Source organism: Triticum urartu, chromosome 6A (assembly GCF_056163025.1).
Source record: "Triticum urartu cultivar PI428250 chromosome 6A, HENAU_Tu73, whole genome shotgun sequence".
Classification (NCBI taxonomy): domain Eukaryota; kingdom Viridiplantae; phylum Streptophyta; class Magnoliopsida; order Poales; family Poaceae; genus Triticum; species Triticum urartu.
In genome coordinates, this window is record NC_141878.1 from 120,827,579 (window position 1) to 120,853,588 (window position 26,010).

General features: G+C 44.9%; 3 protein-coding genes across 3 annotated transcripts; 1 reads left to right on the forward strand and 2 right to left on the reverse strand.

The window, feature by feature from the left end:
- The first annotated feature begins 15,942 nt into the window (after window positions 1-15,942).
- On the forward strand, window positions 15,943-25,590 carry LOC125516100 (cold-responsive protein kinase 1). The gene is made up of 7 exons (XM_048681579.2): window positions 15,943-16,290; window positions 22,832-23,013; window positions 23,114-23,229; window positions 23,319-23,529; window positions 23,643-23,880; window positions 24,216-24,366; window positions 24,906-25,590. The coding sequence occupies exons 2-7, from the start codon at window positions 22,944-22,946 to the stop codon at window positions 25,323-25,325; spliced, it is 1,206 nt and encodes a 401-aa protein (XP_048537536.1). The 5' UTR covers window positions 15,943-16,290; window positions 22,832-22,943; the 3' UTR covers window positions 25,326-25,590.
- LOC147964390 (uncharacterized) lies at window positions 17,605-19,550 on the reverse strand. The gene has a single exon (XM_087526925.1). It carries the CDS (start codon window positions 19,201-19,203, stop codon window positions 17,719-17,721), a length of 1,485 nt encoding a protein of 494 aa, XP_087383051.1. The 5' UTR covers window positions 19,204-19,550; the 3' UTR covers window positions 17,605-17,718.
- On the reverse strand, window positions 21,352-22,825 carry LOC147964391 (uncharacterized). The gene is made up of 2 exons (XM_087529958.1): window positions 21,666-22,825; window positions 21,352-21,423 (listed from the first exon to the last, which is right to left on the reverse strand). Exons 1-2 carry the CDS (start codon window positions 22,467-22,469, stop codon window positions 21,352-21,354), a joined length of 876 nt encoding a protein of 291 aa, XP_087386084.1. The 5' UTR covers window positions 22,470-22,825.
- Window positions 25,591-26,010: the final 420 nt, after the last annotated feature.

Below are 26,010 nucleotides of genomic sequence, written 5' to 3' on the forward strand. Positions count from 1 at the left end.
CATCTTTCCAGTGGCACACTTGGTTTTCCAGGTTGAGGCTAGGTTCATGCATTCCTTGTCAAACCATGCATATGCATCACATACCGCATCCCGCATATCATACCATGTTCATGTGTTGGTTGTTTACTATGTTGTGTGCTTCTTTCCGGTGTTTGCTTCTTCGGGTTGGTTCCGGTAACGTCGCGTTTGTGAGGACCCGTTCGACTACGTACGTTTGTCTTCTTCATGGACTCGTTCTTCCTCCTTGCGGGATTTCAGGCAAGATGATCATACCCTCGAAATCACTTCTATCTTTGCTTGGTAGTTGCTCGCTCTTTTGCTATGCCTATGCTGCGATACCTAACACTTGCTTATCATGCCTCCCATATTGTTGAACCAAGGCTCTAAACCACCTTGTCCTAGCAACCGTTGTTTGGCTATGTTACCGCTTTGCTCAGCCCCTCTTATAGCGTTGTTAGTTGTAGGTGAAGATTGAAGTTTGTTCCTTGTTGGAACATGGTTATGTTGTTCCTTTTTGGAAACTGTTTACTTGTTGGGATATCACAATATACCTTATTTAATTAATGCATCTATATACTTGGTAAAGGGTGGAAGGCTCGGCCTTATGCCTAGTGTTTTGTTCCACTCTTGCCGCCCTAGTTTCCGTCATATCGGTGTTATGTTCCCGGATTTTGCGTTCCTTACGCGGTTGGGTAATAATGGGAACCCCTTGACAGTTCGCCTTGAATTAAAACTTCTCCAGCAAGGCCCAACCTTGGTTTTACCATTTGCCACCTAGCCTCTTTTTCCCTTGGGTTAGGCCAGCCTAAGGGTCATCTTTATTTTAAACCCCCCCCCGGGCCAGTGCTTGTCTAAGCGTTGGTCCAAACTAGAGCCCCTTGCAGCGCCACCTCAGGGAAACTCGAGGGCTGGTTTTAGTTGTACGGATTGCTTATCCGGTGTTGCCCTAAGAACGAGATATGTGCAGCTCCTATCGGGATGTCGGCGCATCGGGTGGTTTTGCTGGACTTGTTTTACCATTGTCGAGGATATCTTGTAGAACCAGGATACCGAGTCTGATCGGAATGTCTTGGGAGGAGGTCTATTCCTTCGTTGACCGTGAGAGCTTGTTATGGGCTAAGTTGGGACACCCCTGCAGGGATTTGAACTTTCGAAAGCCGTGCCCACGGTTATGGGCAGATGGGAATTTGTTAACGTCCGGTTGTAGAAAACCTGAAGTTGACCTTAATTAAAATGCATCAACCGCGTGTGTAATCGTGATGGTCTCTTTCCGGCGGAGTCCGGGAAGTGAACACGGTGTTGGAGTTATGCTTGGCGTAGGTTGTTTTAGGATCACTTCTTGATCATATTTTATCGACCGTGCTTTGCCTTCTCTTCTCGCTCTCATTTTCGTTTGTTAGCCACCATATATGCTAGTCGCTTGCTGCAGCTCCACCTCATACCTTTACCTTACCCATAAGCTTAAATAGTCTTGATCGCGAGGGTGCGAGATTGCTGAGTCCCCGTGACTCACAGATACTTCCAAAACCAGTTTGTAGGTGCCGATGAGACTGTGCAGTTAACGCAACCAAGCTCAGGAGGAGCTCGATGAAGATCTTGTCCTTTGTGTTGTTTTTCGTTCTAGTTGATCAGTAGTGGAGCCCAGTTGGGGTCGATCGGGGACCTTTGTCGCATTTGGGGTTCTTCTTTTATTTTTGGTTCCGTAGTCGGACCATGATTGTATCTGGATGATGTAATGCTTTATTCATGTATTGTGTGAAGTGGCGATTGTAAGCCAACTATGTATCTTTTCCCTTATTGTATTACATGGGTTGTGCGAAGATTACCTCACTTGCGACATTGCTTTCAATGCGGTTATGCCTCTAAGTCGTGCTTCGACATGTGGGAGATATAGCCGCATCGAGGGCGTTACACCACGGCGCCACTCAGTCGCCGTCGCCGCCTGCTACCGGCGCCGCCGTCGCCGCCTGCCGCCGTCGCCGGAGTTAGATGCCGCTGCCACCGGTTTTTCCCGACCGAACCGATAAAAAACCGGAGAAAACCCGCTCGGTTTATTATTTTATAGATCGGTTTTATTTTTTTGTTTGGGTTCGCTAATTAGCGAACGTTCACCCGATCCTCTCTGTTAGCGAACATGTTCATTCGTTAGCCTCTGGTTATGAACGTTCGTTCGTTAGGTTTTTCTTTTTAGTTTAATTTCGGTCAGGGACCTATCCACGAATACTTTTATCATAGATTAGTCCCTGAACTTCAAACCCTCGTTACTTTTTGCTCGTTTATCCAAATCCAGTGAAACCAACGCCAAAATCTTCGTCTTGTTCCCCTCTTTCCAGATAATCAACTTGAACATAGTTTTCAAAATTTAAAATTTGGTTTCAATTAGATTTGAATTTGAACTTCTTTTGATCGTAGTTTAAGTTTCGTTGCTCCGATTCGATTGATTCTTTTCGCAAATCGAAGCTCTTCACTTGAAATTTTAGTTTACTTCTTTTCTTTTGGTTTTACCCTTGCATCTCTTGCTTGAGCGCTTATGTATGCTATTGTTTGTTCACGATAGAGTTTCCGCAGTGCGAGGCTTGCTACTACGAATCACTAGGGTTTTCAGATCGTCAGCAAGGCAAGTAACACTTTGATCATATACCCTATTACCCAGTTTTTATGCATTAGTTTCAACCCTCAAACATTGCATGAGTAGGAGTTGATAACATGTGGGTTTTGGGAAGTAGTTGATGAGGTAGCAACCTATTTACTTACATTTAAAGCTTGGGAGTTACTAAGTTATGCTCATATTGCTATGCTTGTAGACGTGGATTGGTTTGAGAGATTCATGAAAGATGTGAGAGTTATTATTAACTAAGGGAAACTTAAGGTGGCTACTTTAATACACATCTGGGTGGATTAGTTGGGGCACCCTGGAGCACCTAGTGGTTGTCCGGGCACCTGGAGCAATCCAGTGTTGTCTTAGGATATCCCGGAGTACCCGTGTGATCATCCTATGGTTTGCCACGCAGGCTCAAAGGGATCATAAGATTATTCATGCTAGAAACTTCCATGTGTAGCCACAAGCCATTATGGGATCTAGCATAGTTGAGTATGTTGTGTGACCTCTTTCAGTGGTAGGCTAGCAGATGTAGGGGAAAGTAGGTGGTACTGTCTAACCAGAGTAAAGAGTTAATGCTTCTAAAAGACGGTATCTCGGTCATCCATTTCTCAAACATCATGTAGTGCGAGAAATCCAACGGAGGAGATCGAGACTTGTGGGGAACAGTGTGCAAACCTCTGTAGAGTGTATAAACTAATCATGGTTAGCCGTGTCCCCGATTATGGACATCTTGAGTATCTGATGCTTGAATTATTATGTTGATCTCAGCACTCTACCTAATTAATTTTGTTGGGTTGATAACTTTTAATTGGAATTGAGATGGGGTTACCATTCTCAATGTTTTTAACAAACTTGGTAGTTAAATAAAATATATTCCTTTTGTTGTAGGGAAAAACTAGCTTTATACAAATGATAATCATAGAGCCTCCACCAGCCATATATGCATTTAGTGATAGTTGTTATTTGTTCATTGATCTAGAGTGTTATCTTGCCAGCATATTCCATGTGCTGACCTACACAGGCTACAACGTATTATGTTGCAGAGTTTTCAGACGAAGAGTAAAGTGTGCTAGGTCGTTGTCATGCACTCAGTTTTGTCGTGGAGTTGGATGGACTCTTCTACCTTTGAAGCTTCCGTTGTTATCTTATTTAGATGGCCTTCAGACATATTAATGTATTAAGTTCTCTTTTGAGACATTCGATGTAATAAGTGTGTGATTGAACTCTGTTATAAAACCTCGAGTACTGTGTGTCAGCAATACCAATCCAGGAATGACACTTAAGCACACAGACTTGACCGTCTGAGGTCAGGTCGCTATAGTGTTTGAACGTCCTAACCATACTTTATTAGATATGGTGCAATCTATGATGTCTCTTATCGATTTACCGCTATCGTTTTCGGGTTATGCTTTAGAGACGGCTGGATTCACGTTAAATAGGGCACCATCTAAATCCGTTGAGACGACTCCATATGAACTATGGTTTGGCAAGAAACCTAAGTTGACGTTTCTTAAAGTTTGGGGTTGCGATGTTTATGTGAAAAAGCTTCAACCTGATGAGCTTGAACCCAAATCAGAGAAATGCGTCTTCATAGGATACCCAAAGGAAACTGTTGGGTACACGTTCTATCACAGATCTGAAGGCAAGATATTCATTGCTAAGAAAGGATCCTTTCTAGAGAAGTAGTTTCTCTCAAAAGAAGTGAGTGGGAGGAAGGTAGAACTTGATGAGGTAATTGTACCTTCTCCCGAATTGGAAAGTAGTTCATCATAGAAATCAGTTCCAGTGATTCCTACACCAATTAGTGAGGAAGCTAATGATGATGATCATGAAACTTCAGATCAAGTTACTACCGAACCTCGTAGGTCAACCAGAGTACGGTCTGCACCAGAGTGGTACGGTAATCTTGTTCTGGAGGTCATGTTACTTGACCATGACGAACCTACGAACTATGAGGAAGCGATGATGAGCCCAGATTCCGCGAAATGGCTTGAGGCCATGAAATATGAGATGGGATCCATGTATGAGAACAAAGTGTGGACTTTGGTTGACTTGCCCGATGATCGGCAAGCCATAGAGAATAAATGGATCTTCAAGAAAAGAGACTAACGATGACGGTAATGTTAATGTCTACAAAGCTCAACTTGTTGCGAAAGGTTTTCGACAAGTTCAAGGAGTTGACTACGATGATACCTTCTCACCCGTAGCGATGCTTAAGTCTGTCCAATCATGTTAGCAATTACCGCATTTTATGATTATGAAATTTGGCAAATGGATGTCAAAACTGCATTCCTTAATGGATTTCTTAAAGAAGAGTTGTATATGATGCAACCAGAAGGTTTTGTCGATCCTAAAGGTGCTAACAAAGTGTGCAAACTCCAGTGATCCATTTATGGACTAGTGCAAGCATCTCGGAGTTGGAATATACGCTTTGATAGTGTGATCAAAGCATATGGTTTATACAGACTTTTGGAGAAGCCTGTGTTTACAAGAAAGTGAGTGGGAGCTCTGTAGCATTTCTAATATTATATGTGGATGACATATTGTTGATTGGAAATAATACAGAATTTCTGGATAGCATAAAAGGATACTTGAATAAGAATTTTTCAATGAAAGACCTCGGTGAAGATGCTTATATATTGGGCATCAAGATCTATAGATATGGATCAAGACGCTTAATTGGACTTTCACAAAGCACACACCTTGATAAATTTTGAAGAAGTTCAAAATGGATTAGTCAAATAAAGGGTTCTTGCCTGTGTTACAAGGTGTGAAGTTGATTCAGACTCAATGCCTGACCACTGCAGAAGATAGAGAGAAAATGAAAGTCATTCCCTATGCCTCAGCCATAGGTTCTATCATGTATGCAATGCTGTGTACCAGACCTGATGTGTGCCTTGCTATAAGTTTAGCAGGGAGGTACCAAAGTAATCCATGAGTGTATCACTCGACAGCGGTCAAGAACATCCTGAAATACCTGAAAAGGACTAAGAATATGTTTCTCGTTTATGGAGGTGACAAAGAGCTTGTTGTAAATGGTTATGTCGATACAAGCTTTGACACTGATCCGGATGACTCAAAGTCGCAAACCGGATACGTATTTATATTGAATGGTGGAGCTGTCAATTGCTGCAGTTCCAAGCAGAGCATCGTGGCGGGATCTACATGTGAAGTAGAGTACATAGCTGCTTCGGAAGCAGCAAATGAAGGAGTCTGGATGAAGGAGTTCACATCCAATCTAGGTGTAATACCTAGTTCATCGGGTCCAATGAAAATCTTTTGTGACAACACTGGAGAAATTGCCTTGGCGAAGGAATCCAGATTTCACAAGAGAACCAAACACATCAAGAGACGCTTCAATTCCATCCGCGATCAAGTCAAGGAGGAAGACATAGAGATTTGCAAAATACATACGGATTTGAATGTTGCAGACCTGTTGACTAAGCCTCTTCCACGAGCAAAACATGATCATCACCAAGACTCCATGTGTGTTAGAATCATTACTATGTAATATAGATTATTGACTCTAGTGCAAGAGGGGGACTTAAGGAAATATGCCCTAGAGGCAATAATAAAGTTGTTATTTGTATTTATTTATATCATGATAAATGTTTATTATTCATGCTAGAATTGTATTAACTGGAAACTTAGTACATGTGTGAATACATAGACAAAACAGAGTGCCCCTAGTATGTCTCTACTTGACTAGCTCGTTAATCAAATATGGTTAAGTTTCCTGACCATAGACATGTGTTGTCACTTGATGAACGGGATCACATCATTAGAGAATGATGTGATGGACAAGATCCATCCGTTAGCTTAGCATAATGATCGTTAAGTTTTATTGCTAATGCTTTCTTCATGACTTATACATATTCCTCTGACTATGAGATTATGCAACTCCCGAATACCGGAGGAACACCTTGTGTGCTATCAAATGTCACAACATAACTAGGTGATTATAAGGATGCTCTACAGGTGTCTCCAAAGGTGTTTGTTGGATTGGCATAGATCAAGATTAGGATTTGTCACTCCGAGTATCGGAGAGGTATCTCTGGGCCCTCTCGGTAATGCACATCACTATAAGCTTTGAGGTGGTTTCGTACCCTACAAACGATTTCTTCTTATGTTCTCCACTAGATAGGAACTTTGGAGTGATTCTTCATCGCACGTTGAGGGATGGTTATATGATCCAATTATATTAGCATTGTTGAGAGATTGCACTAGCGAAAGTACGGATCCTAGGCCTCATTTTCAAGCATTGCAATACTGTTTGTGCTCCATTTTACCAATTGCTACCTTGCTGTTTTTTTATTTTCAGATTATAAAAATATATTTCTACCATCCATATTACACTTTTATCACCATATCTTCCTGAACTAGTGCACCTATACAATTTGCCATTGTATTGGATGTGTTGGGGACACAAGAGATTTCTTGTATTTGGTTGCAGGGTTGTTTGAGAGAGACCATCTTCATCCTACGCCTCCCACAGATTGATAAACCTTAGGTCATCCACTTGAGGGAAAATTGCTACTATCCTACATAACTCTACGCTTGGAGGCCCAACATGAGTCTACAAGAATAAAGTTGCGTGGTACACATCAAGCTCTTTTCTGGCGCCGCTGGCGGGGAGGTTAGGTAAGCGGCACTCACATCCCGTCAATGAAGCTCTTCTCTGGCGACGTTGCTGGGGAGGTGAGTGATCGAAGGTATATCTTTAGATCTTGCAATTGAATCTTTTAGTTTCTTGTTTTATCACTAGTTTGGTTTATAAAAGAAAACTACAAAAAATAGAATTGACGTTGCATCATATTATTCATCTTTATCATGTTTTTCGTGAAAATGATGGAAAAAGAAAATTGTGCTCAATTGATAGAAGACGATTTCTATAAAATATTTGAGAAACAAATCTTTGGATGATGAACATGATTGCAATGTTGTTGGTATGAATGCTTTGAATATCCATGATGCTAATGATATGCAAAGCCATAAGCTTGGGGATGCTATGCTTGATGAAGATGATATTTTTAGTCCCCCAATATTTGATGTGAAAGTTTGTTATAATGATTGCATGCCTCCTATTTATGATGATTATAATGATGCAAGTGGATTTGGAGAGTTCATGACTTTATTTAGTGATGAATCCACCATTTTGGATGAGGCTTCAGTTGACTATGATAACAACGTTGCTATCTATGATGATTATGGTGATGACATGTATGCTATAAAGAATAGTGATAACCATGAAACTTTTCATCATGATTTTAATTTTCACTCTCATGATAGTTATTTTGTTGAGTTTGCTCCCACTACTATTGATGAGAAGAAATTTGCTTATGTGGAGAGTAATAAGTTTTCTATGCTTTTGTTTCATGAAATTAATGCTTTATGTGATGGTTATATTGTTGAATTTCTACACGATGCTACTGAAAATTATTATGAGAGAGGAACATATACTTTTACATATTGCAAAAATATCAAGTTTCCCCTCTATGTGTTGAAAATCTTGAAGTTATGCTTGTTTTGCCTTCCTATGCTAGTTGATTCTTGTTCCCATAAATTGTTTGCTCACAAAGTCCCTATGCATAGGAAGTATGTTTGGATTAAATGTGCTTGACATGTGATTCATGATGCTCTCTTTGTGTTTCAATTCTTTTCATTTATGTGAGCATCATTGAAATCATCATGCCTAGCTAAAAGGCATTAAAGAAAATCACTTGTTAGGAGACAACCCAACACTTTTACCTACTGTTTTTGTGTGTTCACATGATTAGGCTATTGTAGTGATCGTGTTTTATTGCTTTCGTTTCAATAAAGTGCCAAGTAAGACCTTTGGGATGGTCTATGGTGATAGTTGATTTGGTCTTGCTGAAAAACAGAAACTTTTGCACTCAGGAAAATAATTCTCATTTTTAACAGAAGCTTGATAATATACTGATTCTTTTTTAAGAAGGTTAAAAGACAAATTGCCCAGGTTGTCCTAATTTTTCAGAATTTTTGGAGCAACAGAAGTATGGTTGGAGTACAGATTACTACAGACTATTCTATTTTTGACAGATTCTATTCTCAATGCATAGTTTGCTTGTTTTCTAGTTTTTATGGCTTATATTGCTCAATATAAATTGTGGAAATGATATGATACATTAGTCATTGTGTGAGACCAATTATGAATCTTGTCTTTGACAGTACCAAAGTGAAATAGTTTGCTCTTTATCATACTAACCTATCTCACGAAGTTTCGTTAAGTTTTATGTGATTGAAGTTTTCAAGTTTTGGGTGAGACATCGATATGAGGAGAATAAGGAGTGACAAGACCCTAAGCTTGGGGATGCCCAAGGCACCCCAAGGTAATATTCAAGGAAGATCCAAGCAACTAAGCTTGGGGATGCCCCGGAAGGCATCCCCTCTTTCGTCTCCAACATTATCGGTAACCTCACTTGGAGCTATATTTTTATTCGTCACATGATATGTGTTTTGCTTGGAGCGTCATTTTATTTTGTTAGGATTTTCTTTTTTTTTATTTCGAATAATATTTCGCATCTTTATGTTCAATAAAAATGTCAAGTATAGCCTTTGCCATGCTTATTTTGCAAGTCTACATGTTGCTGTTTGAAAACAGAAAGTTTATCGCTGTTGCAAAAATTCCCGAGAAAATTTATAATGTGATAAAATGCTGAAACTTTTTGCACAATAAGCTCTGATAAATTTTTCTACGGTGTGTTAAATTTTCAGAATTTTTGGAGTTAAATAAGTATTGATATTCATGCATTCTTTACAGACAATATTGTTTTGACAGATCGCTGTTATGTTTGCATATGTTTGCTCATTTAATGATTCTATTTGAGAATAGGAGTATTAAATATGCAGAGGCATTTAGTATGAAATGTTAAATAATAATTTTGGTGATTTTCTAAAGTAGAGAATGGTAAGGTTCTGCATTGATTTATACTAACTTATCTCACGAGTTCTTGTTGAGTTTTGTGTGGATGAAGTTTTTGAGATTTAGGAAAACCGTGATATGAGAGGAATTAAGGAGACACAAAAGCTCAAGCTTGGTGGTGCCCAAGGAAACCCAAGATAATATTCAAGAAGTCTCAAGCATCTAAGCTTGAGGATGCCCCGATAGGAATCCCACCTTTCTTCTTCAACAATTATCAGTTAGTATCGGTTGAGCCTAAGTTTTTGCTTCTTCACATGATGTGTGCTTTTCTTGGAATGTCATTTTGTTTTGTTTTTATTTTTGTTTTAATAAAATACTTAGATCTGAAACTTTTAAATAAGAGAGAGTCCTCAAATAGCTACCCATTTACATAACTACTCGCTTGATCTTCACTTATATCTTTTTGGAGAAGCTTGTCATTTACTCTTGTGCTTCACTTATATCCTATGAGTAAATTGTTGAATGAATTGAATATCATGAATTTGAAATTGTATCATGCCTAGTGGTAGCTTCACATTGGGTTTAGGAAGTGAAATCTTTTGAAGCTTGACAATCCCAATATTGGTCATACAAGCAATTCATGAATAATTAGTATAAGAAGTGAACTTTCACATGAAAATACACTATCTTGGAAATCTTTTGTGATTGTGAGCCCCCATTAAAATATTATATGCCAAAAAAATTGACGTTGGACAAGGAAGACAACGTAATGGTTTATGTTTGTTCATATTCCCATAGAAGTTATATTGTCATAGATCCTTCAACATGTGGTGCTTTCCCCCCATCCTTGCTAGCCAAAAATTCCGCACCAAGTAGAGATACTACTTGTGCATCCAAAAACCCTTAAATCTAAATCTTATTTTCAAAAGTCCACCATACCTACCTAAGGATTGAGCAAGATCCTTCAAGTAAGTTGTCATCAGTGCAATAAGGCAATAAAAATTGCTTCTAAAAGTGTTAGATCATTTAGTGTAAGAGGAAATTGAGCGTTGTATGAACTTGTGATGGCAAAGAATAAAAGTGACAGACTGCATAATGAAGGTTGCTATCATAAGGGGCAATTTAACATGATGTTCTTTTGCACTAAGGGGTTGAGCATACAAATAAATAAGCGCATGTCAACCTCTGCTTCCCTCTACGAAGGGCCTATTTTTTACTTTTATGTATTTACTTTCATGCAAGAGTCAAGGTTTTTCTCTCTATTCCTTTTTATTTTTCTCTTTTGGCAAGCATCGTGTGGTGAGGAAAGATCTAGGCACATATATCCAGTTGGATATGGGTAGCATGAGTTATTATTGTTGACATCACCCTTGAGGTGAATATGTTGGGAGGCGAAATTATAAGTCCCTATCTTACTATGTGTCCGGTTGAAACGTTTTGCTCATGTGTATGCGATGAGTGTTAGAAATCATAGAAGACTATACGATGGTTGAGTATGTGGATCTCTTACTTAAACTCTGTTAAATAGGTTGAATTACAATTGCTTGGTGACTGAGAACATAGGTTGTTGAGTTTCAAGAGAGTTCATTGTTTGAACCTTAACATGTGAATTGGTTGCTACTTTAACATGAGAAGTTTTATAAGAAAGAATTGTTGTTATGATGCTAGGAAAAGTGATTGAAATTGTCATTGATCAAACTTGTGCACTTTGCTAGCATTCACACTTCATAAATTATTTCTTTTATCATTTACCTACTCGAGGACGAGTAGGAATTAAGCTTGGGGATGCTGATACGTATCCAACGTATCTATAATTTACGAAGTATTCATGCTGTTATATTATCATTCTTGGATGTTTACAATCATTTTATAGCAACTTTATATCATTTTTTGGGACTAACCTATTGACCCAGTGCCCAGTGTCAGTTGCTCTTTTTTGCTTGTTTTTTACATCGCAGGAAATCAATATCAAACGGAGTCCAAACACCGCAAAACATTTTGTGGATTTTTTATGGACCAGAAGATATCCAATGGGCCAGAGCAGCACTTGGGGGGTGCCCCGAGGGGGGCACAACCCACCAGCGTGCGCCTGGGGGCCTAGGCGCGCCCAGGTGGGTTGTGCCCACCTCGGTGGCCTCCCGTACCCCCTCTTCGCCATATATATCGTAAAATATTCCAAAATGCTCGAGGGTAACCCTAGATGAGAAGTTCCACCGCTGCAAGCCTCTGTAGCCACCGAAAACCAATCTAGACCCCGTTCCGGCACTCCGCCGGAGGGGGGAATCATCACCGGTGGCCATCTTCATCATCCCGGTGGCCACCACGATGAGGAGCGAGTAGTCCACCCTCGGGGCTGAGGGTTTGTACCAGTAGCTATGTGTTTAATCTCTCTCTCTCTTTCTCTCTCCCTCTCGTGTTCTTGAGATGTCACGATCTTGATGTATCGCGGGCTTTGTTAATATAGTCAGATCATATGGTGTTTTCCCCTCTGTATCTTGTGATGAATTGAGTTTTCCCTTTGAGATTTCGTTTTATCGGATTGAATACTTTTATGGATTTGAGAACACTTGATATATGTCTTGCATATGAATACCCGTGGTGACAATGGGGTATTATTTTGATTCACTTGATATATGTTTTGTCACTTAACTCGCGGATTCCCAAGGTGACATTGGGGTAATCTACGCAAAGGTTGATGCACGTTCTTGTCTTTGTTTCCCCGGTAGAAATCTTGGGGCACTCTTTGAGGTTCTTTGTGTTGGATTGAGTATTATGAATCTGAAATTATTTGGTGTTATTTTAGTACGAACTCTTGGATAGATCGATCGGAAAGAATAGCTTCGAGGTGGTTTCATACCCTATAGACGATTTCTTCTTACGTTCTTCGCTAGATAGGAACTTTGGAGTGATTCTTCATTGCATGTTGAGGGATGGTTATATGATCCAATTATATTAGCATTGTTGAGAGATTGCACTAGCGAAAGTACAGACTCTAGGCCTCATTTTCAAGCATTGCAATACCGTTTGTGCTCCGTTTTACCAATTGCTACCTTGCAGTTTTTTATTTTTAGATTATTAAAATATATTTCTACCATCCATATTACACTTTTATCACCATCTCTTTGCCGAACTAGTGCACCTATACAATTTGCCATTGTATTGGGTGTGTTGGGGACACAAGAGATTTCTTGTATTTGGTTGCATGGTTGTTTGAGAGAGACCATCTTCATCCTACACCTCCCACAGATTGATAAACCTTAGGTCATCCACTTGAGGGAAAATTGCTACTGTCCTACAAAACTCTGCGCTTGGAGGCCCAACACGAGTCTATAAGAATAAAGTTGCATAGTACACAACAGGCCCCTTGATATTAAATTAAATATAAAATCCTCCTAACAATTACTAGAGCCTTTTATTATTGATTTAACATCACCGAAAAGATTTTCCATGTATACATTATTTGTTGGTAATACCGGTATTGCCCAATAAACTCCGTAACCCTTCCAGTGACACTGAAACGCTTCTGATTCCTGTCGGAACTATTCTGTATATTAATGAAACAACTCCACAAATAAATCCTCAATACTCTAGTCCTGTTAACACTCAGCAGATCGTGATTACCTTAAGCTTGTGACACCGTAGGTTTGGTAAATCATAGATATGAATGAAACTCCTTCGTTCAATGACCGATAGCGGAACCGTGGACGTCCATATCAATCCCTATGTTCACTCGCGTCATTTGTGTACTCATAGGGATTGATATGGATGTCCATGATTCCACTAACGGTCATTGAACGGAAGGGGTTTTTGTTCATGTCTATGTTTTATCGAACCTATAGGGTCACAAGCTTAATATAATCATGATTTCCTGAGTGTTAATAGGATGGGAATAATTAGAATATATTTGTCAAATATTTTCATTAATATTCGGAATAGTTTCAAGAGGAACCGGAAGCATTTTGGGGTCACGGAAGGGTTTCGGAGTTTATCGGTCAATACCAGGTTAATAAATAATACATAGGTGGAAAATGTTTTCTGATGATGTTAAATTAATAATATATAGGCCAAATTGGAGTCCTCCCCCTAGGGCTGGTGCAAGGGGGGAGGGGGAGTCCTCCCCCTTGTGGCGCCTCTCCCTCTTCCCTCCAACCCATATATACTAGAGGTATTGACACCTTTTGAACACAACTTTTGGAGCCTCCTCTAGTCCTCTAGTTCTAGTTCTAGCTGGTCCTAGTTGATGTAATTAGAGCTAGACCTAATCCTATAGTCCTCATATTTAGAAGTCCAGTGAGGTTCTAATATCCTCCCTCTAATTCTCTAGCGACGATTAGCTGTGGACGGCGAAACGCTACCGTATCGTGAAGATCGTACGCTTGCAATCTATAGAGAGGCCGTGCTTTTGGTCTTTTGTTCGAGTGATCGTTCAAGGATGGTTCGAGAGTGTAACGCCCCGGACGCACCCTCCGGTCGTCGTTACTCCTGGCGGGATCTAGACTGCCCCCAGATCAATACTAGTCTTTCCTGCGCACTTTGTCCTCACTCGTGCGCACCCGGGACCAACTTTTCGGTCGGTCACCCATCCTAAAATTACTCCAAGCTGAGGAAGCTTAACTTTGGAGTTCTTTCCGAATGGGCTCCCGGAAAAGAAGGCATTCCTTATCGATATTAGTAATCTATAATCCCTATTAAGCCAGGCTATCACAGAGAGACTCCAAGTACGATCTACACCGATTCATCTTCTTCTGCTGCAACTCGAAGTTGCTAAGGATCCGACCCAAACCATTGTTGCATCTTCATAGTGTTCCTTGTTGATCGTACGGTGATTTTTTTTTTCTACTACATGTTCCAACATTATCATCATATGTTATATACCATTTTTTTCTTATATTTTTTCCACTGGATTTTAAAGGAGTTTTCAGTGGCATATCAAATCACACTCCTTTCCCTTATGAGCTTTATCTCGAAGTTTCTCATAAAAGATTGTTAATGAGGCAAACATGTGATACTTTTCATTTTCTCCACTTGGGTTTTTAAAGGAAAATATAAAAAGCATATTTATTGTTCTCCAAACTCACCAACGAGTTTCTCCTTCTTCAAAGGTTTTTCTCATATGAGTTATCAAGGAGATAATAATCAATATATATTGTATCATTTTCTCTTTGTTTTTCCCAATGGGTTTAAAAGAGTTTTAGCAACATATCATACACACTACTCTCCTCATATTTTTTCCATAGGACTTTTGGAGGAGTTACTCAAGATAATATACACTTGCGGTCAAGACAAAGATTCTCAAGATTATACAAGTAATTCAAGATCACACAAAATACAACTTTGTGCAAGGGGAGTGTTAGGATTAGATCCTAACAGCCTTAGGTGGTTGGAACATGCCCAAAGTAATGCGCACACGTCTCCATCCAAACAGACACCTTCTCGTTGTATAGGTGTCTTTTAGAATCAAAAAAGGCACTTCTCGTGTAACAGGTGCCTCAAATAGAGACATTTGAGAGCGGCGTTTCTGCTTCGAAAAAATAAAAAATCCACTAAAAATAGAAAAAAATCAAAAAAATCTATTTTTTCAAGCAAGATGCTCATGTGCGTGATGTTCATTCAAAATTTGGTAGAGTTTGAACATTCGAGGAGCGTGCAACAAAAAAGACAAAATCCGGCTCTATGAGTAAGGTTACTGTTTGGACCGGTTTTCTCTTCTTTTTCTACGAGCTCCTCAATGTCCAAACATGATGAAATTTTTTCTGAACATCACGCACTCAAACATCTTGCATGCAAAAGAAAAAAAACAGATTTTTGAAATTTTCTAATATTGTTTTTGAGTTTACTGTAGCTCAGGTGCAAAGATAAATTTTCACACTAATCCTTTTAATAAAAGGACTTTCCCGGAATCAATAGATAATGCCTTTTCGATCAATCACTTTGTTTCTTTACAATACTGTCATACCGCTATTTGGGTGTGATACCCGCCGAGGTTCCATCATCCAACGAGCGAAACACATGTGTTTAAACAGTAAACCACACGTTGCTTCGTACAGATACTCGGACAACTTGCGGCAAGTGAAGCTGCAGTCAAGATGTTTCATCAGTCTCTCCATTTCGCGATTACACACGTGTCCCCACCTCATCAATTCCACACGCCATTGTCACTTTCTTCATCTTTTGGCGAAGCGCATCAATCAAATCAAATCAAAGAACCAAAGAGCCCGATGGACCTGACTCATTCTCCCCTAGTCCTCCAAGATAGTAATATTTTTCATGTGCCCGGTCCGGTCCGGTCCCGTCCGGTTCACACGCGAGGCCGAGGCCGAGGCCCTCCGGCAGGCAGCCGCCGCGTCGAACCCTAACCCGAACCCAACCATCCAACGCGGCCACGTGGTCAACACTTGGCGTTTGACCAGCCCAGCCCCCTCCACTTCAAGGCGCCCGCGTGCTGGCCCGTCCCTCCTTCCCCTCCTCTTCCTCCCTCCCCACAGCGGAAGCACAAGTCAAATAATCACTTGGGACCGAAACCTCACAGTCCAACGCCGCCATTTCCCACCCGCCTCCTCCTCCTCCCAGCCGCCGCCGCCGCCGCTAAGTCCAAGGACTGCGCTCGTTCTTGTGAACCCTCGCGGCCGTCGCCGACTCGCTGGGTCTGCTTGCTTGAGGAGCGGCGGGCTGGAGCTGCCTGCCTGCCTGCGCGCGCTGCGAGGGTGGCGGTAACTTCCTCTGCGGTCCCGGATCGCGTCGAATTCGAGTTTCCCGGGGGACAGCTTCCCGGGGCTGGACGGTGGATTAGGCTGCGGTTGATCAGGTCAGTCTGCTACCCTGCTTGGTTGGGTGCTCTGGTCTTTCTCTCTGGAGGAGAAGGATTGGGCGTTTTGATTCTACTTTACGGCCTTAGGTCTGCTCTTCACCAAGGGGTTAGGGAACTTTCCAGGGTTCTGATTCTGTCGATGATTGGTTGATCAGAGGGAGATTTGGGAGGAATTCGTGGGATGAATCTAGTTCCAGTGTCGCCCAAGACTGAAATCGGCTTCGATTTTGCTCGCTGATGAATATTGTAGTTTCGTACCTGGCCCTGCGCCATAGTTTATAATCGTCACAACGTTTTGCCGGTTTTGGCTGGTTTTGGGTGAGGGTATTTAGAAGTGTTGTACAGCTGAAATGTGGTATCCTGTGTGAACACAGAAGCTGCTGGGTGGAGTCGTGTACCTTTTGGCGATCTATTGCGTGTGACGGTGTGAGATAGATTAGTTTAATTGGTAGCAGAGACACTTAGACTATAAAATCATCTTTGTCGAGACGAATACACCACCATTTCCCCCTAGATTAGTTGGAAGTCCTAGCAGGAAATCATCCACGAGGTAATGCCTGTCCAAGTGTGACATCCCGCTGAATAGTTTATTTGAAGTGTTGATAAATATATTGTTGATACCTATCGCAGGGAGCTCTGCCCATTTATTAAAGTTGTAGCAGCCGTCGCAGGTGGAGAAACTGAGATACTCGGCCGCACTTTTTAAAAGTACTATTTATGTCATAGTGGACCTTATCTAATTTGTATAGTCGGCTATAAGCTTAAGTTGCTTTCAGCTGCTGATGTAGTAGTTAGATATGTTTATCTGGTGAGAACTCTGTGCATGTTCTGAGCTTGAACAGATCACCCTGGAGTACATCAGCAATTTTGATCTTCCATGCAAAAGAAATACTCCCTCCGATCCATAATACTTGTTGCTGCTTTAGTACAACTTTAAAGTTGTACTCCCTCTGTAAACTTCTGTAGTACGTTTAATTATAAGTTAGTAGTGCCTGATTTAGCTGCTAGTTGCAAGGCAGAAAGTGTGCATTTTTGTTTAGCACCGCACGTAGTCACAGTTTACACTAACATAATATTACTTCCTCCTCTTGATGGAGAAATATAACTAAATCCCAATTAATATAGCTGTTGGACTGAAAAGAACAGATTGGCCGTGTTTTTTTTTTAAAACCACGAAAGGGCTGGAGCTGTGCAATTCACCATGGAAGAAGCAGAGTTGCCCAATTAATTAGAAAATATTGGTCTCAAACCACCTAGCTAACCCACGGCCGGCCGGGGGCCTTTTGCCCACGGCCGGGCAAGATGGAAGGATTTCCTTCTTAATTCTTGCTTGATTAGATTGATACATCTCCTCTCTTTATATAGAGAGGTTTACTTGACTCCCAAGCAAGGCTTACTTGACCCCTAAGCAAGCGACCCTTATCTCTAATTAACCCTAAGACTAATGGGCCCATTACGTACTCTTAACACTACACCCCACCTGGACATGCAGCTTGTCCTCGAGCTGCAGCCTAACCAACTTATAACCATGACTTGACGCAACAAAAACCTAACACCTAAAAACAAGCCTTTTACATCTCGGCTTGTTTTATTATTCTCAACCTGAAATGGACTGGGACGCTTTATTTTGGACCCCTTAACAAAAAGTGGACACCATCCGCACGTCGGACGTGCACGTGTACAGCCACCTGGATCCCATGGACACCACCTGGACAAAAGGAGTGCATGTGTATGACCACCTGGAAGTGGTCGCAAGAGTGACCAGCAGAGGCGCCCTCGCGGCGGCCGGTGGCGGAATGCAGTGGTGCTACCCGGTGCGCTGCTGTCGGTGACACCATGCCTTCTCCCTGCCGGACGACTGTTGGTTTGCACTGCACAGGGAAGAGTGGAGGGCTTGCGATGGAGAATGACGAGGAGGGGTGCGCCCCCCCAACCGCTGATGTCGCAGACTTTGAGGTCGTTGCCCGCGGGGAAAACAGCATGCCCGCTGCCCGTGGGGGAAACCGCATGCCCAAGATCCCCGACGCAGCGGACGAGATCGAGGTCCTTTGCGCAGCGAAGCGCAACTGGGAGGAGCGGCAGCTGCAGACCACGCAACTCCCGCACACGCCGACGCGCTAGGAGGCCGCGTGCAGCAGCCTGCAGCCTCACCGTCGCCGACACGTGGCGGGTAGTGATCCAAGCTGGAAGCGGTGACAGCGACGGCGGAAGCTTGATCTGCTGGATGGGGACGCCCTGGGGAAGCGGTGATGGCGACGGTGGGAACTTGATCTGGTGGATCGGGACTCCCATCGGCGCGCTCGATGCGGGGCCGGAGCTGACTGGTGATGGCTGCTGCAGTTGCAGCGGCTGTTGCGGCGGAGCACCGGGCGCGGCGGAGGTCGCCAGGAGCGGTGGCTGCCACTGCAGCCAGGGCGGGGCGGTGGATGGCAGCTGCTGCAGCGGCCTGATGAGCGCGGCGGAGGCCACCTGGTGCGGCGGCTGCCACGGCAGCCAGGACGGGGCGGTGGTGGCGGTGGATGGCAGTTGCAGCGGCTGCTGCAGCAGCCCGACGAGCGCGGCGGAGGCCGCCTGGTGCGGCGGCTGCCACGGCAGCCAGGACGGGGCGATGGATGGCAGCTGCAGCGGTTGCTGCAGCAGCCCAGCGAGCGCGGCGGGGGCCGCTTGGTGCGGCGGCTGCCACGGCGGCGCGGTGGCGGTGATGGGCGGCGCAGCCGGATGCGGCCCATAGGACCCGGCCAAGAACAGATGGATCTCCTGGACCACCTGTGTTAGGTCCCGCAGCGCCCCGGACACCTCCGGGGTGAGGACGACGGGGGCGGGCGCGATGGAAGATCCCGGAGCGGGCAGGAGCGGGGCGACGGTCGTGACCGGCAGCGGAAGAGACAGGTTGGGTGGTGGTGAAGACATGATCGAACCGAAGCTAGCTGATACCAAATTGTTATGGCGCTGCTAGAAGGAGGGCGCGAGAGGGCCGGCCGGGGGCCTTTTGCCCACGGTCGGGCAAGATGGAAGGGATTTCCTTCTTAATTCTTGCTTGATTAGATTGATACATCTCCTCTCTTTATATAGAGAGGTTTACTTGACTCCCAAGCAAGGCTTACTTGCCCCCTAAGCAAGCGACCCTTATCTCTAATTAACCCTAAGACTAATGGGCCCATTACGTACTCTAACACTACACCCCACCTGGACATGCAGCTTGTCCTCGAGCTGCAGCCTAACCAACTTATAACCATGACTTGACGCAACAAAAACCTAACACCTAAAAACAAGCCTTTTACATCTCGGCTTGTTTTATTATTCTCAACCTGAAATGGACTGGGACGCTTTATTTTGGACCCCTTAACAAAAAGTGGACACCATCCGCACGTCGGACGTGCACGTGTACAGCCACCTGGATCCCATGGACACCACCTGGACAAAAGGAGTGCATCTGTATGACCACCTATGACCACCTGCAAGTGGTCGCAAGAGTGACCAGCAGAGGCGCCCTCGCGGCGGCCGGTGGCGGAATGCAGTGGTGCTACCCGGTGCGCTGCTGTCGGTGACACCATGCCTTTTCCCTGCCGGACGGCTGTTGGTTTGCACTGCACAGGGAAGAGTGGAGGGCTTGCGATGGAGAATGACGAGGAGGGGTGCGCCCCCCCAACCGCTGATGTCGCAGACTTTGAGGTCGTTGCCCGCGGGGAAAACAGCATGCCCGCCGCCCGTGGGGGAAACCGCATGCCCAAGATCCCCGACGCAGCGGATGAGATCGAGGTCCTTTGCGCAGCGAAGCGCAACTGGGAGGAGCGGCAGCTGCAGACCACGCAACTCCCGCACACGCCGACGCGCTAGGAGGCCGCGTGCAGTAGCCTGCAGCCTCACCGTCGCCGACACGTGGCGGGTAGTGATCCAAGCTGGAAGTGGTGACGGCGACGGCGGAAGCTTGATCTGCTGGATGGGGACGCCCTGGGGAAGCGGTGATGGCGACGGCGGGAACTTGATCTGGTGGATCGGGACTCCCGTCGGCGTGGTCGATGCGGGGCCGGAGCTGACTGGTGATGGCTGCTGCAGTTGCAGCGGCTGCTGCGGCGGAGCACCGGGCGCGGCGGAGGTCGCCAGGAGCGGTGGCTGCCACTGCAGCCAGGGCGGGGCGGTGGATGGCAGCTGCTGCAGCGGCCTGATGAGCGCGGCGGAGGCCACCTGGTGCGGCGGCTGCCACGGCAGCCAGGACGGGGCGGTGGTGGCGGTGGATGGCAGTTGCAGCGGCTGCTGCAGCAGCCCGACGAGCGCGGCGGAGGCCGCCTGGTGCGGCGGCTGCCACGGCAGCCAGGACGGGGCGATGGATGGCAGCTGCAGCGGTTGCTGCAGCAGCCCAGCGAGCGCGGCGGGGGCCGCTTGGTGCGGCGGCTGCCACGGCGGCGCGGTGGCGGTGATGGGCGGCGCAGCCGGATGCGGCCCATAGCACCCGGCCAAGAACAGATGGATCTCCTGGACCGCCTGTGTTAGGTCCCGCAGCGCCCCGGACACCTCCGTGGTGAGGACGACGGGGGCGGGCGCGACAGAAGATCCCGGCGCGGGCAGGAGCGGGGCGACGGTCGTGACCGGCAGCGGAAGAGACAGGTTGGGTGGTGGTGAAGACATGATCGAACCGAAGCTAGCTGATACCAAATTGTTATGGCGCTGCTAGAAGGAGGGCGCGAGAGGGCCGGCCGGGGGCCTTTTGCCCACGGCCGGGCAAGATGGAAGGGATTTCCTTCTTAATTCTTGCTTGATTAGATTGATACATCTCCTCTCTTTATATAGAGAGGTTTACTTGACTCCCAAGCAAGGCTTACTTGACCCCTAAGCAAGCGACCCTTATCTCTAATTAACCCTAAGACTAATGGGCCCATTACGTACTCTAACACTACACCCCACCTGGACATGCAGCTTGTCCTCGAGCTGCAGCCTAACCAACTTATAACCATGACTTGACGCAACAAAAACCTAACACCTAAAAACAAGCCTTTTACATCTCGGCTTGTTTTATTATTCTCAACCTGAAATGGACTGGGACGCTTTATTTTGGACCCCTTAACAAAAAATGGACACCATCCGCACGTCGGACGTGCACGTGTACAGCCACCTGGATCCCATGGACACCACCTGGACAAAAGGAGTGCATGTGTATGACCACCTGGAAGTGGTCGCAAGAGTGACCAGCAGAGGCGCCCTCGCGGCGGCCGGTGGCGGAATGCAGTGGTGCTACCCGGTGCGCTGCTGTCGGTGACACCATGCCTTCTCCCTGCCGGACGGCTGTTGGTTTGCACTGCACAGGGAAGAGTGGAGGGCTTGCGATGGAGAATGACGAGGAGGGGTGCGCCCCCCCAACCGCTGATGTCGCAGACTTTGAGGTCGTTGCCCGCGGGGAAAACAGCATGCCCGCCGCCTGTGGGGGAAACCGCATGCCCAAGATCCCCGGCGCAGCGGATGAGATCGAGGTCCTTTGCGCAGCGAAGGGCAACTTGGAGGAGCGGCAGCTGCAGACCACGCATCTCCCGCACACGCCGACGCGCTAGGAGGCCGCACGCAGTAGCCTGTAGCCTCACCGCCGCCGACACGTGGCGGGTAGCGATCCAAGACGAAAGCGGTGACGGCGACGGCGGGGACTGGACTTGGTGGAGCGGGACTCCCGCCGGCACGGTCGATGCGGGGCCGGAGCTAACCGGCGGTGGCTGCGGCAGCGGCTGCTGCGGTGGAGCGCCGGGCGCGGCGGAGGCCGGCAGGAGCGGCGGCTGCCAGTGCAGCCAGGGCTGGGCGGTGGTGGTGATGGATGGCAGCTGCAGTGGCCCGGCGAGCGCGGCGAAGGCCGCCTGGTGCGGCGGTTGCCACGACAGCCAGGACGGGGCGATGGATGGCAGCTGCAGCGGCTGCTGCAGCAGCCCGGTGAGCGCGGCGGGGGCCGCTTGGTGCGGCGGCTGCCACGGCGGCGCGGTGGCGGTAATGGGCGGCGCAGCCGGGTGCGGCCCATAGGACCCAGCCAAGAACAGGTGGATCTCCTGGACCGGCTGTGTTAGGTCCCGCAGTGCCCCGGACACCTCCGGGGTGAGGACGACGGGGGCGGGCGCGACGGAGGATCCCGGCGCGGGCAGGAGCAGGGCGACGGTCGTGACCGGCAGCGGAAGAGACGGGTTGGGCGGCGGTGAAGACATGATCGAACCGAAGCTAGCTGATACCAAATTGTTACGGCGCTGCTAGAAGGAGGGCGCAAGAAGGCCGGCCGGGGGCCTTTTGCCCACGGCCGGGCAAGATGGAAGGGATTTCCTTCTTAATGCTTGCTTGATTAGATTGATACATCTCCTCTCTTTATATAGAGAGGTTTACTTGACTCCCAAGCAAGGCTTACTTGACCTCTGAGAAAGCGACTCTTATCTCTAATTAACCCTAAGACTAACGGGCCTATTAGGCCCATTACGTACTCTAACAGGGACCCACCGACTGGCAACTTAACAAACATGATGGCTCATTCAGTATAATTCTCTTTGTGGTGACCATAAGTTTCATTTATTTTCAGGATATGATGGCAGCTGTTTAAGGTTGGTGAAATGTCCTTGTGGATATCATAAGTTCAAACGTATTTATTGAACTGACGACGGTGAGGCAGACATATTCTGAGAATATAAGTAATGGGTTGTTCTCCTTTCTTCTGCTATAAAAGTGGGGCAACACGCCAGCAAATTTCTACGCATACTGAAGGTAGATATCTTTTATACAGACTGTTCTACACTCTTGTGAACTATGATATGGTCACCTTCTTCATATTGCCATATTTAAATACTTAACCTAATTTTTACAGACCTCCCTGGTGATATTAATACAATAAGATACACTTATAAGGAGCTAGCAAGGGCAACAGAAAATTTCAACCCATCCAACAAGATTGGCGAGGGGGGTTTTGGATCTGTATATAAGGTAGTGTGTGTAATCTTCAACTAATAAGCCAAATGGAATTCTAATGGAATAAATGTACACGTTTAAAGTTTGATCATATAATGGTGCAGGGGCGGCTAAGGAATGGAAAACTTATTGCTGTCAAGGTGTTATCTGTAGAATCAAGACAAGGACTAAAGGAGTTTCTGAATGAACTGATGTCAATTTCCAACATATCTCATGGCAATCTTGTCAGCCTTTATGGCTATTGTGTGGAAGGAAACCAGAGGATCCTTGTCTACAATTACCTTGAGAATAATAGCCTTGCACAAACACTTCTAGGTAATTCTTGATTAGTTCTTTTCATCGTACTGTTCTTCAAAACTTATACATATATGCTAAAAAAGGTATATATTCTAATGTTCCTTAGCTTTTTTCTTCTTATTTCTTATTAGGTTCTGGCCGCAGCAATATCCAGTTCAATTGGAGAAGTAGAGTAAATATTTGCCTTGGTATCGCCCGAGGATTAGCATACCTCCATGATGATGTCAATCCCCACATTGTTCATCGGGATATCAAAGCAAGCAATATACTTCTTGATAAGGATCTCACCCCCAAAATTTCTGATTTCGGTTTAGCAAAGCTTCTACCTCCAAATGCGACACATATTAGCACACGGGTTGCAGGAACATTGTAAGTTAATTTTGTCATATGGAACTATCTACCTATAATGAATTATCATCTGCAGTCCATGTTTACTACTCCCACTGTCCCATAATATAAGATGTTATTGCATCCAATATGTGAGCCTTCAGAAGCTACTGCTTATAATTGGCATTTCAAGTTAATTGGTTGAATTTAATACACCCCAAAAGAATCTTTCACATATGATGAAACCACACCACCTGTTTCATAGGAGAAGTTAGAGGCAATTACAATTGAAATAACAAATAAAGACATAGTTATTCATAAATGATCATTATGGTCTTATAAACTTGCGACATTACTTACTCAGTTTTACTTCACAGAGGTTACTTGGCTCCTGAGTATGCTATTCGAGGACAAGTGACACGGAAGTCAGATGTTTATAGTTTTGGTGTTTTGCTTCTGGAAATAGTCAGTGGGAGATCCAACACCAGTTCAAGATTACCCTATGAAGACCAGATACTTCTGGAAAAGGTTGGATGAAATAGAATACCATATTTCTTTCTCTTCTTTTCCCATTCCTTATATTGGTAAAAAGTAAACTATTACTCCCTCCGTCCCATAATATAAGAACGTTTTTCAAACTAACAAAGCTTGAAAAACATTCTTATATTATGGGACGGAGGGTGTATATTGTACCATAATGAATGAATTAGTTTTTAGCTGAAGTTATTTACAGTTTGAGTTTGATGGATGGATGGTACTGGCACGTCAGAAATTTGGAGTGCATAAAAGCAGTCTTGATTTCTGGTAAAAAGAACTACTGTAGATGCATACAACTCTTGCATTTTAGAATGTTAGCCATGCCATGTCCATTTTTCATTTATTAAATTAGTAATACAATACAAAAAAATGATTACTATTATCGTGCACTTACATTTTAGTTGCTCGCTGGCAAGCACGCTAGCTGCTTCCTTGTCTCTACATAAATGCATAAATCGTGTATAACCTCTTAGCATGACTGGAGGGAGCAAATATTCTAACTCATGGACTTTTGTTCTTTGCTGCTACAGTTCCCAGAGGTTACCAATGGGGTTCTCCTCTTGCAGACATGGATGTATTATGAGCAGGGAGATTTGGCGAAAATCATAGACAGTTCTGCGGGTGATGATTTGGATATTGAACAAGCCTGCAGGTTCCTGAAAGTTGGACTTCTCTGTACACAAGATGTCACAAGACATCGACCCACTATGTCAACTGTCGTCAGCATGCTAACAGGCGAAAAGGATGTTGACTCGGAGAAGATCAGCAAGCCCGCTACAATTAGCGACTTTATGGACCTTAAGATCAGGAGCATGAGGAGAGAAAATAACATTGCTTTCGCTTCATCCTCCACGTTGCTATCCACTATCATGGCACACTCTTCTCCTTTGTTGTCGCAAGAGACGACACAAGCCTCCATCACATTCACCACAATATCAGAGCGTGAGTGACCTGAAGTTGGTTGCAAATACGGAGACCATGTAGAGAAGTAGCATAGCCAGATACCCCCTTTTCCAGAAGTTTTCTTCGTAGTGTATAGATTCACTTTGTTTATAGTGTACACAGCATTGCTGGGACAAAGAAGTTCATGAGTTTTACTTTGTGTGTACAATACTAGATTGGTGGCGCAATGCCATTGTATATGTGTGCATGTACATCCTGTCCGTTGTTTGTTTGGTGGAAAGAAAATAGTACATGTTTGCGATCCTGCGAGTACATTGCCTGGATGTACCAACAAAATCACAGTTCATAAATGGCCAACATTATAAGGGCATGCTCCCCAGACGTTGCCATGAACTACCAGAATGCAAAACGCATCTTGCGATGATCAGTTTCCATCGTCTCCTTTTTCCTATACACTACTACATCTGCTCTCAGCTTGGGGTGTAATTTGGATAATGCATAGGTTGATGTATTGTCTTTGTCTCGGCAGGCCTGCAACACGATAGCAGGTGTTCTACCACTGCTACTACCAAGCAAGCAGCTACGATGTCTGACTGCATCACCATCATGGAAGTAGCTCCCCGTAGAAGAAGGGACCCAGCCAGGTGCTCCTCCGCCTCTCAGCGAGTGAGGTAATCTCCAACATGGCCCCCCTGCCCTCACCATCACCATCACTATACCTTCCCTTTCTCT

Bases quoted from the DNA above. Each gene is read 5' to 3' on its own strand.
- LOC147964390 (XM_087526925.1), bottom strand. From the start codon at position 19,203: ATGTCTTCACCACCACCCAACCTGTCTCTTCCGCTGCCGGTCACGACC.
- LOC147964391 (XM_087529958.1), bottom strand. From the start codon at position 22,469: ATGTCTTCACCGCCGCCCAACCCGTCTCTTCCGCTGCCGGTCACGACC. The intron at 21,424-21,665 runs GTCTGCGACATC...CCTTTTGTCCAG, and splicing joins CCGCGGGCAACGACCTCAAA to GTGGTGTCCATGGGATCCAG.
- LOC125516100 (XM_048681579.2), top strand. From the start codon at position 22,944: ATGGGTTGTTCTCCTTTCTTCTGCTATAAAAGTGGGGCAACACGCCAG. The intron at 23,881-24,215 runs GTAAGTTAATTT...TTTACTTCACAG, and splicing joins ACACGGGTTGCAGGAACATT to AGGTTACTTGGCTCCTGAGT. The intron at 24,367-24,905 runs GTTGGATGAAAT...TTGCTGCTACAG, and splicing joins ACCAGATACTTCTGGAAAAG to TTCCCAGAGGTTACCAATGG.